Source organism: Electrophorus electricus, chromosome 7 (genome assembly GCF_013358815.1).
Source record: "Electrophorus electricus isolate fEleEle1 chromosome 7, fEleEle1.pri, whole genome shotgun sequence".
Classification (NCBI taxonomy): Eukaryota; Metazoa; Chordata; class Actinopteri; order Gymnotiformes; family Gymnotidae; genus Electrophorus; species Electrophorus electricus.
In genome coordinates, this window is record NC_049541.1 from 13,595,203 (window position 1) to 13,608,844 (window position 13,642).

Sequence of the window (13,642 nt, forward strand, 5' to 3'; positions counted from 1 at the left end):
TTCTAAAATGGTGGTATGAGAGAGGTTCCCGGTGTGTAAGTTGAAACTGCCGGTTGTTATTTTAAGCTCTGTAGCTAATATCACAAGTACCCGTTCATAAGTTACAGGAAGTTTGATACAGCCCTTGATCGTCTGGAAGGTTTGTATTCAACATGTGTCGTATTTCCATACAAAATGTTTTTTTTTCCCCCCTCGTGAGTGCGTTAGTGTTATTGTAGCATTTGCTAGCTAGCTAACATGGAACCGAATGGCCGTTGCTTAGTTTGAATAGCTACTTAACGCTAACTAGGTGGCTGCGTAGGTTAGCTTGTGAGTCTAAAATACGCCCTGTGCTTCTGGTGTGCATTACACACACGACAAGCTATTTAAAAAGTGGCCAAGCACACGCTTGACTAAGTTGGGCTAAGCTTAGCTACCACAGCAGTCGAGAAATGGTGGAAACGGAGCGTTACCTATACTAGCTGACTAAGATAGTTGCGTTTTAGCTAGCTATTTTAAAATGGCTAGCTACCTCGTTGACTCCAAAACCAATTACCGCTTTCTCCGTTACCTGTCAATATGGACGTGACAACCTTACTTAGATATTGTTTTAGGTAAATGGTAAACCTGTGCAATGTAGCTAACTAGCCAAGTGGTAACTAAAGGAAACGGAACTTTGGCGTATTGGCTAACTAGCTAGCCAAGTTAACTTTCCAGGAATCAAGGACTATTCACTAAGATAATTAGATTAGCTTTGATGCTAGCACATTTGTCGAGTTAGTATTTAGCCTATGTTCATGACTGGATGGTTAATAAGCGATATCTTACGTTTAGCTGTTCGGAAAGAAAATAAGGGTATTTTACATCTTGTTGGTTTAGCTCTGACATCTAAACTTTTAAGCGGTTTATTTGGAGCTAAAACCCTTCCCTTTCTCTTGGTTGTATTCTAGAAACAGTTTCCTACATCGTAGCACGATTTGCATCATGGTCAAACTTGTTAGGCCATCTCAAGTTTTTAAGGATATTTGTAATTTCGCTTGTTCTGTTTTCTGCTGGCTCTGTATTCAGCAATGTTAAGTGCAAGTATATGAAGTAAAGACCAATTTTTGTCGGTTTATGTTGCAATTTTTTCATAGTGTGGCATGCCAGTTCCATAGAACAGACTATTGTGAGGCTGGAACGTGTCAGTGTTGAATACACAGCAGAAAAACAAACTTGATTATTTAAGTGCCAAAACTTGAAAAATTCTTAATAAAAATATTTAAAATGTAATCTTAATTCAGTGGAACTTCTTTAAAAAGACACTTTAGGGTGTCAAAATAATTGGCTGTTTCTTGCTTAGGCTTATATCTGTTCAAATATTGTCACTGCTCTCAATTATTATTCAAAATTGTAAAGTACACAGGGTTTCCAGATAAATAGAATGTTCCAGACAGAGGTGCTTCCTCAGATGTGTAAGAAAGTGCTTCTATATATCATTTTTTATATGTGTGTTTGGTGTTTATATAAGATTCCTACCTCACCCTTCTGTCTAGTGGTCATATCTTTTCCTAACTTTTAGGACTTCTACCAGAGGCCTGGGAATTTGAGGATGCAGACAGTACTTTCACCTCAAGTGCTCCTATCATTTTTGGGACAGTGCTATTGTTAGCTTCCAAAGTTTGTGTTCCCTTCTTCAAACAAATGTTCCTTTCTCTGGATGTTTCCATCACTTGGCATTGTCATATCTATTACCTGTTACCATTACCATATGTATTACTTCAATTTTCTGCATCTTATCAACTATGTCTGGTTGGTTTGCCATTAATTGCCTGACTGTCTGGATCTGGAGGTCCCACAGGAATTTGTGTTCCACTGCTCTCTGTGGCTTCTTCCATTTTGTCTAAGGATTCCCAGCTCATATGCCTTGCATATGTTTCTGATTGTGACTCCTCTCACTTGGTTACATTTTATTGTATGTTGTCCCTGCTTGCAGGATTAGACATATGCAATGGATTTATGGCCTGGGGCCAATTAAAAAAAAAAACACACGGGGCAAGTTGTTTCTCAAAACGTAAGGATTTCATGGGTTTTAGAACATAAATACTAGCATAGCTAAATTTTATGCTGTTTATTAATAACTTAACTAGTTAGCTAGAATAGTAACAACCTCATCATAAACGTAACTGCATGATTGAGTGAGTGTCATGTTTAGACTCTAGTTTAACTATTAAACCACATAGAATGCGGTTTAAGTAATATCATTAATATCATTTAAGGAATATAGCACAAGAGACCCTATCATTGTCGGCAGGATGCCAAACAAATTGATGATTTAGTTTTTTTTTTCTCGATGACTACAATAATGCATTTCTCATAGGGCTAAATGGCGGGGCAGTGGAACTCTGACTCTGCCAGTTGGGGGAAAATGTTTTGTATGATAGCATCTTGCGGTTTCTAGGTGCTTTTTAGGTGCTGGATTGTCTTAAACTTCTTTTGTCACATTGGAGCTTGTGAGATGTGGTCCATCCCTGATTTGATTTACCTGGTCAGTGCTTGTTCTTATATGCCATGACTGGGACGCTGGGACATGTCCTGTGTACGCTGTTGCACATTATGTAGCATTTACTTAACCATATTCTTCAATTCCTTATGCCATTTCAACAGGCCTTTTACCATATTTGGAAATGTAATGTATATTGCTTGACCTTGTTACTTTTGTTATTACAATTGAAGTGGTCAATTTGTTCCATTTTTCCCAATATGCAGATCTGTGATGGCAAAGCGGATTGCAGAGAAGGAGCTGACTGACAGAAACTGGGATCAGGAAGATGAAGGAGAAGAGGTAAGATTTCCTTAATGAAACTGGGAATCATGGAACAAATGCAACATATTTAGGATTTTTTAATATTGACAGCTGGGCTCACTTAATCGCATATTCCTGGACAGGCTTATTGTCACCAATCCTCACAGCCAATTCAGCACTATGTTCTCACTTGGTGCAAGAAGATTTGTCTGCAGAAGAATGTGTGTTCACAAAATGCCACAAATGGCCAAAGATTTGGTTTAGAATAGTCACATACCATTTTTTATTATTATTTTAAAAATACAGTTTGTCATTTTGGATGTAGAAATGCAGTGGGAACAATTGTTTGTGGACTTGCTTCATAGTTGGACTGAATTGTTACAAACACTGAGGTTCTGTCTAATCAAAACTGGTTCTGTGCTGACGTAACATGTTCTTAATAAACTAAAATAGTAACAGTAATAGAATTAAAATTATAGCAATGAGCATTAATGCTAATAGGCATAAAATTATTTTCTGATCATTTCAAATAAAGGAAAAAACATGCATAGTTCTAAAACATGTCAGATTATTGTTTTTGTTATCATTTTATATTTTAGGCATTTGGAAGATGCTCTCATCCAAAGAGACTTACATGTGTAACTGTCATACTGATAAATATGTGCTCTCTGGGAATTAAACCCATGACCTTTCCAGTACCTAGTGTTACTAGCACCATACTCAACATGCTCTATCTGCTTTTCAGATGTACTGACTGCATTCAGTTTCAGGCAGTATGTTTAAGAAATTGTTTGTAACGCGTTGTTTATTTGAAATTTGATAACTGTAAAAGTGTGTTTTATGGTGACCATTGTGCTAGTAATGTCATCAGATTAGTATGAGTGTGTGGTCCACACTAATGGTTAATAATAGTTGTAACTTTAACTAGCCTAACACAATGCTGTTAAGGTTGTGTATTAACCCTACTTATTATTTTCTCTGTTTTTATATCTTTTAAAAAATGGGAGAAAATAATAAGTAGGGTTAATACACAACCTTAACACCATTGCGCTGCCCCATATAAAATAAGTATGCTTTGTCTGAACATTTTGGTTCCCTGTTCACTGATAGCTAAGTAGCTATTAAGTGGTAGGTTGTGTTGTACTGTTACAAAGGTGTAATGCATAAAATGGGTCACATTTGGAGTATTGCTCTTTGCATTTGTTTGACCATTATTAAAACTGAAAGGCTGCCATTTTATGTGCAATTTTCTTTCTTCTGGATATGAAAGTTTAGCTCAGATGTGTTCCAGTTGGTGCAAAAATCCCATTTGTCATTCTGAAGTGTTTTTGCTACCATCATTTTTGTGTTAGTTTGGCTTTCCAACTCTTCAGCAATTAAGACCTTTTGATTTAGCCAAATGTAACATTTAGTTATGATTTTTTTGGTTTCTACAGGCAGGGACGTTTTCAGTTGCAAGTGAGGATGTGATGAAAAACCGGGCCATCAAGAAAGCCAAGCGCCGAAACATTGGCACGGAGGTAACTGAAAGGTTCCAGAAATCACTGCTTGTCAGTGTGAATATACATTAGGCATGAGGCAGGATATCATAAATGTAATGACGCATCAGGAAAATTGATTGGTATTGTGCATCACAAAATAAGATTGCTTCAAAACTGAGATGAAACCTATGACGGCATCAGTCTGTTCATACTTTGCCCGCTTATTTTCCATTTATTTCCTGTTTATTATTTAAAAATTCTGCTAAAGATTGCCTCATAAAGTGAGTACATTGAGTACTAATGGCATGTCCAATAGAATCCACTTCTCTGGAAGCAAAACATTATTCTTTATATTTCATAATTGTTGTGCTGTTTGTGTTTGTTTGCTTTCCTCATTAGAAAAAGGTGAAAAGTGCCTGGAATATTTTGTCTCAGAATCTATATATTATGGAGCCTGTACGTGTGTTGCATTTGGGGCTCAGTTTATGATATTACTGCTATAACATTCGGTACTTGAGACTGCAGTGTAAATTATAGATGAGTTTGCTCCATTTTCTACAGGGAGAGTGTGGAGGAGCTTTTAAAGGCTTTAAGGGTTTCTCTCTGACCTCGTCAGCTCCGGCAGGCGGGGGAGCCTTTGCCAGCTTTGGGAATGGCACAGGCTTCAAAGCCCTCTCTGGTCTGACCAATGGCAGTGTGGCTTCTGTCACCCCGTCTTTTGGAGGTTTTAACTCCCCTGCCAACACCAAGGCCAACACTGGTGAGCCAATAAGTGTGGTGTGGGTGGGTGTGGGGGTGTGGGGGTGTGGGTGGGTGGGTTAAAAAACATGCCCTTGAGATGAGGATAAGAAATGGATAATAATTAATTCTTAATTATTTATATTATCAAATAATTGTAATTCATAAGTTTAATTTTTTATAAATTTGTTTTGCTTGTTTTTAGTTAATTTGCAATATAAAACAAATAATTAAGACCAGATTTGAACATTATATTGGATATGGATGGCTGTATCATAATAGCTTTTCCTGAAATGGCATGAACACCTCCCTTTGTTGAGGGAAGAGCTCTAGCAATTAAGGCTAATGTAGGTGATCAGCAGTCAGTGAATGTGCCAGACTGCTGTGGAGCTCAGCTGAGTGGGCCACAGTGGCCCAGATAAAAAGAGCTGCAGTGCCTTTCTCTGGCTGAAGAGTTAGCGTGACACACCCAGCAGGGAAAGGGAGGGTGAAGAGCAGCTTAGGCTGCACGCACTCCTACCAGCCATGCTGCCTCCCCCCTTCCCCATTCCCCTGCTGCGGTGGAGGCGTTTAGAACATCACTGCTATTCACTGCAGTCAAGGTCCTCCTCTTTTTCCCCCTCCCCCCTCTTTTCCCCTCAGGCTCCCTGTCATTCAATGGCCCCGCCTCCTCCAAGCCCACAGACAGCACTGACATCACGTCCAATGGCTCCACCCCCAACCTGGCCGCAAGCTCTGGCGGCAGCGGCGGCAGTGGCAGTAGCAGCAGCAGCAAGGAGTACAACCGGCAGCTCACGGCTCTCAACTGCTCCGTGCGCGACTGGATCACCAAGCATGTCAACGACAACCCTTTGTGCGACCTCAACCCCATCTTCCGTGACTATGAGCGGCACCTGGCCAGCATCGAGCAGAAGTACGGCAGCGGTTCGGCAGCAGCTACAGGCCAGGTGGACACCGGCGCCAAGCAGGACACTGGAGGAGAGGCACAGCCCCAGCTCCAGTCAGGCAGCACCACGGCAACCCCGTCCTTTCCCAGTGGTGCCGGCGTGATGGAAGCCACGGCCGGAGGCAGCACCGCCTCTGCTTTGTTCTCTTTCACCAAGGACAAGGACAACCCTGCCCCAGAGAAGAGCTCAGCTCCTGCCTCTGCTCCACCTCCCGCTGGGGTTACCTTTAACTTCGGGCAGAAGCTGGACAGCTCCGTGCTGGGCTCCCTCACGTCCGGAGGGGCTTCCGGCTTCTCGTTTTCCTCCTCTTCCTCCTCCTCTTCCTCCATGTCCCTGTTTGGAGGCACGGCTGGCACAGGCACTCCCGCAGCTGCCTTCTCTTTTACCGCAGCCAAGACGGAGGCAAGCGGCAGCAGCCAGACGGCAGGTACACTCGTAGCTAAATTGGCTCCTTTAGTGCTGGCTATAACTATACAACTGTGAGTTTTGGGAATTTTAAATGTTTTGAGCTTTACAGACAAGGCTAGGATGAATGCCTTATTTTAAGTACAATTTTACTATAGAGAGACTTATTGTAGACATTTAACTTTATTAAGGTTCTTTCATTAAATCAGTATGGTGTATTGCAGCAGGCTGGGCAATGCTAGTTTTTTGCTTTTTAATTTGTTTATATATTTGTTTGATTGCATGACCCCTGTTAACATTTAAAATAATTTTTAGGGTGTGACATTTGTTACAACACAATGCTTTGTGTTTTTTGCTTATGTTCAGGGATAATCAAAATATAATATCTAGGCATAAAATAATAGTTGAATTAAAAATAATAGTTATTTAAAAATGCGGTTTTGATGGGAAATTGAGCCCCTCATTTCATACAAGAAAGGCTTTCATGAGCTGTCATATTTTTATATATATATATATATATATATAAATAATATAATATAATAGTGTGCGTGTATATATAATGTGTGTGTGTGTATGTATGTGTGATTGATATATATATATATATATATATATATATATATATATATATATATATATATATATATATATATATATATATATATATATATACACACACACACACACACACACGTGTGTATATTATATAATGCATTTGTGTGTGTGTGAGTGACAGCAGATCCTTTTAAGCATGCAGTACAGGTTATTTTAAATTATGTTCCCATAATTATATTGGCTGTATTTAAAACTAGGCTTTCCAAATGATTAACCAATTTGCCATGCTGTGAAAAAATTGCTTAAAAGGTTCTAATCCTTCCGTAGTGTATGTCCGCACCTGCCTACAGTGCATCTAGTTGTGATGGTAAAAAGCATTTAATTAATGGAAAGTAATACATGGATCTGAATCAGCCTTCATCTTAAGATTTGTTTTAGCTTAATATACTAATAACAGAAAATACCTTGAATTCCAGAGTAATTGATGTTTGTTCTCTCCGTGGCATCTCTTTATATTTTGCCCTCCTCTTCCCATGCAGATGAGAACGGAGCTGATGAAGAATCAGACGAGCCACCAGTACCTGTGGTTAAAGAGATTAAAGAGAAAGATGCCTTCTACTCTAAAAAGTAGCTCACACTTCACTGGTTTACCTGTTCTTTGTGTAGTCCTTTCTGCAAATTCTACGTTCTGTGTAACACTGCATAATTTAACATGACAGGTGCAAGTTGTTCTATAAAAAGGATGGCGAGTTTAAAGAGAAAGGAGTTGGTACACTGCATCTGAAGCTGGTTTCAGAGGGCAAGCTGCAGCTTCTGGTCCGGGCAGACACAAACCTGGGTAGGCGGTTTTATTGATTTTAAATACACTTCAAAGTCCTTGCACTTTATCCTGGATTTAAGGGATTTAACTGTTGTCCATAGTGATAGTCACAGAAATGGTCTTAGTAGTGTTTTGCCCCAGTCAGAAATAAATACATATGGGCATTAATGTCTGTTTTGTGGTGACTGTTGCCCTTGTGGTCATTGGATTGTTTAGATTGTGCTTACCGAAGATTGATTTTATTATTTTTTGGTGGTCAGTGTTCAGAACTGAAGGTTAAGTTCTATATAATTTGTTACTGTGCAGGGAACCTTGGAAATGAATTTCTCTTACTGTACCATGCCCGGTCACACTAAATCGGTTGCCCTGAGTAACAAATGTGCAGCGTAAGCTAAGAGACATGAATCCAGCCATGAAAGAAATGGCACTATACAAAACACTAGGGCCAAGAATGAACAGGATAACTGTTTATTCCAAAGTGAAGAGAGTGGAACTACTTTCATTCCCTTTTAAAAATTAATTAATTAATTATTTGATGGGATGGGGGTGGTGTGGAGGGCTGTAGTACTACAGAACACTTGTTTAAATAGAGCAAGAGGTCATCGTCCCCCTGGTGGACATTGGAAGAAATGCTGACACATTTAGATTGCACCTTTTCCTCCATTTTCTCTTATGGCAGAGAACTTGTATCTAGATTCCTCAGGAATTGTAGGGATGAGCAGCATATGAAGATGTTATTGTGATGAATTATGTTACAATATGCTTTTATTAGCATATTCTGGGTATTGAGTCTTCATTTCTGACTATTAATCATTAATACTGTATTAATAATATTTACATTATATTTACATTTAGCTGATGCTTTTATCCAAAAAAATGTACAATTTTGACTGAACGCAACTGAGTGTTGCTTAACATTGGCAGCCTGACAGTGGTGAGGCTTGAACTGGCAACCTTCTGATTACTAGTCATGTACCCTAACCGCTTAGCTTCCAACTGCCCATTGAGCTTCTCACTTATAGAGAACCCTGTAAACAGTAGTGTCACAGTATCAGAATAATACCTCACCATAACAAGCAGTTGATGCAGTATTACCCAGTTTCATTGACATTTTCTGGCATTTAACAGACGCTTTTATCCAAAGTGACTCACACTTGTGACAAGTTTTGAGCTATTGTGGGTTAAGGACCTTGCTCAGGGGCCTAACAGTTGGGCTAAGGTGGGGCTTGAACCAGCAACATCCTGTTTACCTGATGGCTTTACTATAAACATTAAATTTAAAAAAATTGTTCACTCATAGACATTTTTAAAACTGCCACTACTTCACTATTTTTCCCTGGTATGTGCCCAATTTATTAGCACTGCCCAGAAATATTAATATTGTGCATTGTGTTTAATCATCTTAACATCTAAACGTCTAAAACTGTTTTGGCCATATCACCCACACCAAACCAAAGGTCAGGCTAACAAAGTACTATCTGCTTTGGGGGCATAAGATTTTTTTTAAAAAGCAAAGGAAAAAAGCCCAAAATGTGAATAAATCCCTTGCTGTATAATTATTATTTTCAGAAAATCAGTTAAAAATAAATCTTTAAAATACCAAAGTGCATTTTCTATCTGTTTGTATCCAGTCCATGGAAAAAAAGTGTTATCCGTGCCCATTTAAAAAAAAAAAATCCCCAAAAATTACACACCACAATGTATTGGATATTCAGTAAATAAATTTAGAGCTGCCTTGTCTGTCTCTTGCTTCTGAGATCTGCTAAAACTGAGCTTCTTATGCGTTTTGATTTCCTGCACAGTGGCTACCTTGGGCACCCTTCTCTTTTGTTCTACAGTCAAGCATGTGAAATGAACCATATTCCCTCTCCTTCTCTTTAGGTAACATCTTGCTGAACATCATGGTTCCTTCTTCTATGCCCTGCACACGAACAGGGAAAAACAACGTAATGGTGGTCTGTGTGCCAAATCCCCCTGTGGATGACAAGAACCCCACTACCCCTGTTCCAATGCTCATCCGTGTCAAAACAGCGGAGGACGCCGATGAACTGCACAAAATTCTGCAGGAGAAAAAAGCGTGAGCCATCCTCCCCCCCTTTCATAGACTCCTTCCAGCTGAGATTTTAATAGACTGCCCCCCCCACCTCCTTCATGTGTATGTCATGTATTGCCTGAATGTGGTTTGCACGGCTGTATGTGACAATACTCTGGTTATGTCATCGTACACATACTTGACTCATGCTTAACCTAGTACATTTGAACTAGAACAGTTTTTACATGCATGCCAGCACACATCCTTCGTGAGCAATGTCAACAAATCGGTTCTCATACTGTGAAATCCCTTTTGCGGTCCTTCTTTCAGGCTTTTGCAAGCATTGTTTGTGTGAATGCTGATTTAACTGTTTTTAAATAGAACAGCATATGCTCCCTAAATGTAACGAAGAGAACCAACATGCATCACAGTGAAGATATGGGCTATTAAACGCCTGGATCCTTGAACATTCCGTTGAGTTTAATTTTGCTGCTATTTAACAGATAAAAAGGGTGAAGCAGATCATACTTTCAGAAAGGTTTTTTTTATACACATGGATGAAACTGTGGATGTTTTTATTCAGTTCTGAATGTGTGAGGATTAAGTAAATTTACAAGAAGTGCAAGAAGGAATTGAGAATTGTGAGTTTAGCTTTATTGATGTCTATTTAGTGTACTTCTGCCTTCCTGAAAAGGGGGTGAATTACCTTTGGAAACACCTAGTCTTCAGGCTTGGAAAGTGTTGGAATTGCCTTGTGTGCTTCCTTTCCTGAGAGAGGATAAGTACATGGGAAACCTAAGTTACTCTGTAGGTAATTGATAGCAGAATTGCTCACCACCAGACCTGTATATGTATCTGTACAAATCATACAGATATATTTCTCTCTATACAAATCATTTAACTTGGTTGAGATCTAACAAGAGGTTTTTTGTGCTGTATTGCTGCAGGCTTTTGCTATAATTGATATTTATTCAGAATGAGAACTTTGAGTCCTCTAGAGTGCTTTGTGTAAATTGATCCTATACAGTTTCTGCCGTACATAGTCAAAATTCTATTCTAGTACTGGCAGCAAGTAAATCATCCTTAAAACCCTCCCTGCTGTCTTTAAAGTGGATCTTCTTTTTTGTTTGTTTTTTCCTTTTCTTTTTTCAAGTGACCTTTGTAACGCCTTAGAAAAGAGGCATGCATTTAACTGGACCGAATACCTTTTGTAGTTTGGTTAATTGGCGAATAAATCAAGCTGAAAAATGTGTATGGGTTTTCTGGTTGTTATCTAAGGTTGTGCTGCAGACTGAACTTCGCTCTCATTTTAAATATGTAGGGTAACGTACAACACGGCTTTCCCTTGAAACATAACCTTTATATCAGTGATGGGAATCTGCTTTAGTATATTTGCAACATTTGGAGACAATTATTTCAGTATGACAATATGTATGTTCCTGGGAGTCAAATGCATGATCTTAGTATTACCAGCTCCTTGCTCCAGGTGAGCTACAGGAGCTAGTACATACTGAGGAAGCTCATTGTGAGACTGGTGTTTTGAAGTCTTAACAAATGTGCTTTAATAAAGGCAAAGGCAGCGGCTCTGTTGAACAGGAGGGCAGAACACACAAAGCAGCTGAATAATGTTGGTCCTCCTGTTGAGTCCAGAAGTTGGGTATAGCAAAGGTATCAAAATTTTGCCATACACACAGTTTCTTTGCGTTTCTATAAATCTTTGATCTCCGCCTTGGAAAATCAGCACTGCTATGCTCAATGTTAAAACACGCCACTCTTTAAAGAGGATCTCTTAAAGATATAATACCATATTTGGAGACAATAAAAAATAAAAACCATCAAACTTTCAGGGCTATGGGATAAAATAAATAAAAATTTACACATTTTCTGGATGCTATTTGTATTTTTTTTCCCCTGCCCTCAAGACGGCTATCGTTTCTTTCTCTCTGTGGTTGTGACCTTTTATCTGTAGCGTGGTTTAGCTGGCTCAAGCATGCTCCCATCTGTGGCTGTATCTACGCACATGCCTGGCCTGGATATAGGGCACAGGCTGGTTCTGGGGGCCCTCCTGCTGTTTCTGGGACATATGCAGAACTGTGCCCGTCACACTCAGCTCCACTACTTCCAGATAGTACTAAAAGAAGCCGTTCAACATCTGATGAAATCTAAAAGAAAAGACAACGATGGTAATTATTTTGGGGATAGATTTGAAAAAAAAAAGGCTAGTTGTAACTCATTGTACAAAATGGTAGCACTGTAGCCAGGACAACACATCCGTCACTTGGCCCCCTGGTGGAATGTTTTTGTTTGTTTTTTGGTTTGTTTGTTTTTAATGTTACACCTGGTAATTTATTCGTACCATCATCTGAGCAGCCAGCTTGTACCCTGTTATACTGGCTTTTTTATGTACATTAAATTAAGACAGGAATCCAGCTTCAATATTTATTCCGTCAGGAGTGGGATTGGGGAGGGGACAAACTGGGTTGGTGAATATTCAATAATTGAAAGTGCTTGTTTTTCAATAACCTCATCAATAGCCTAATCAAGGGTGTCATGGTATTTCCCTCTCTTTTTATAGCTTTGCACAATAGTGCATGAGCTGACACATGGAAAACCAGTAACAATGTTCCAAATACCACATTTGATATCCAAGCCCTGTATGGCTTCAAATCCAGGATGATTGGTTTGGTAGCTGCTGCAAACAAAATTTAATGTACAACCCAGAGCGTTGCTGACGTTAGAAAAAGATCTTTAAATAATTAGCATGTCTATTGATTTGTGGCTCTTCATTTGTGTTACAATAAGCTTTCAAGAAGCCTTGAGTCTGATGAATGCTGAAGCTGTCATTTTGTCAGTCTGTGTATATAAATGTATATCAAACACTGTTCATTAAGGGGGACTCAATGGTGTAATTTTGTATTCATTTGATTTGTATTAACTTGTAAAATGTTAGGCAAAGCACCCCCCCCCAAAAAAAAAACCCCACACTGCTAAAACAAATTTATTTGAATGTTTTAATGTTCATCTCTGTGTATGAGTATTTTTAATATCACTTATTAACTATAAACTAGCATATTTGAACAGAAGTCATCTGAATTCAGGTTCATTTTCATGTAAAAATGTTCTGATATGAGGATAGGGGACCTTTATAATGATAAAAATTAGCTACTTAAGGTTCTACTCTAAAATAGAAAAATGCATGTCAGGGAACATAAATAAATAAATAGCCTTTTGTTCAATTATAAAATAAAACTTCTCCAAGGAAAAAAAGGCCAGGGTAGCATGAATTACCCCATTTCTGGCAGTTGAAGAACAACGCAAAATTTCAGTTGAAAGGTACAGAAAGGCAGTTGAAACCCCATGTCTTGCAACTGTGCCAGTGTTTTTTTTTTTTTAACCTATTAGCCATGGAAGGGAAACTTGGCACCAATGACTTCAGCTCATTTCAGTTTCAGATGGTATGGATGACATTTTTATTAGGCTAGGAATGTAGCATAGTAAAGCAGCAGACCTACACAGGGCTTTGATGAGCCTTAAAGCTTTAGAGTTGCTTTATACAGTTGTATTTCACCTGTTGGCACTAACTAGGCAGTTCTGAGCTTGCTTTTCAGGCATAGACAGATGTGCTGTAATGACTTCTCAGAAGTGATTCTTATTTTTGGTCACCTCTCAGTGTAGAGAATAATTTTGCTTGAAGGACCCATAATTTCACACTTATTTCTGTCTTGTATTTCTGAACTGTTTCCGATCTATTACAGTAAGTAAAAAAAGTCATATTTAAAGATATATTTTTTAAATTTGTATTTTCATAAATGGATATGGAAAATGTACATTTATTGTAACATAATTGTAAAATATTGGCTAAACATGCACATTTACATTTTTAAACTTAATACAAAAGCGCAG

At 38.7% G+C, this 13,642-nt stretch overlaps 1 protein-coding gene across 3 annotated transcripts in view; it reads left to right on the forward strand.

Moving 5' to 3' along the window:
- Positions 1-13,642, forward strand: part of nup50 (nucleoporin 50) — a 15,295-nt gene continuing 1,653 nt past the window's right edge. The window contains exons 1-8 of one of the 3 annotated variants that reach the window (XM_035527868.1): positions 1-139; positions 2,728-2,803; positions 4,201-4,284; positions 4,807-5,005; positions 5,626-6,357; positions 7,427-7,514; positions 7,607-7,725; positions 9,589-9,784. In XM_035527868.1, the coding sequence (XP_035383761.1) occupies positions 2,735-2,803; positions 4,201-4,284; positions 4,807-5,005; positions 5,626-6,357; positions 7,427-7,514; positions 7,607-7,725; positions 9,589-9,784 (1,487 nt within the window). In that variant the 5' untranslated portion in view covers positions 1-139; positions 2,728-2,734. The other 2 variants (XM_035527866.1, XM_035527869.1) reach the window with 2 other exon arrangements.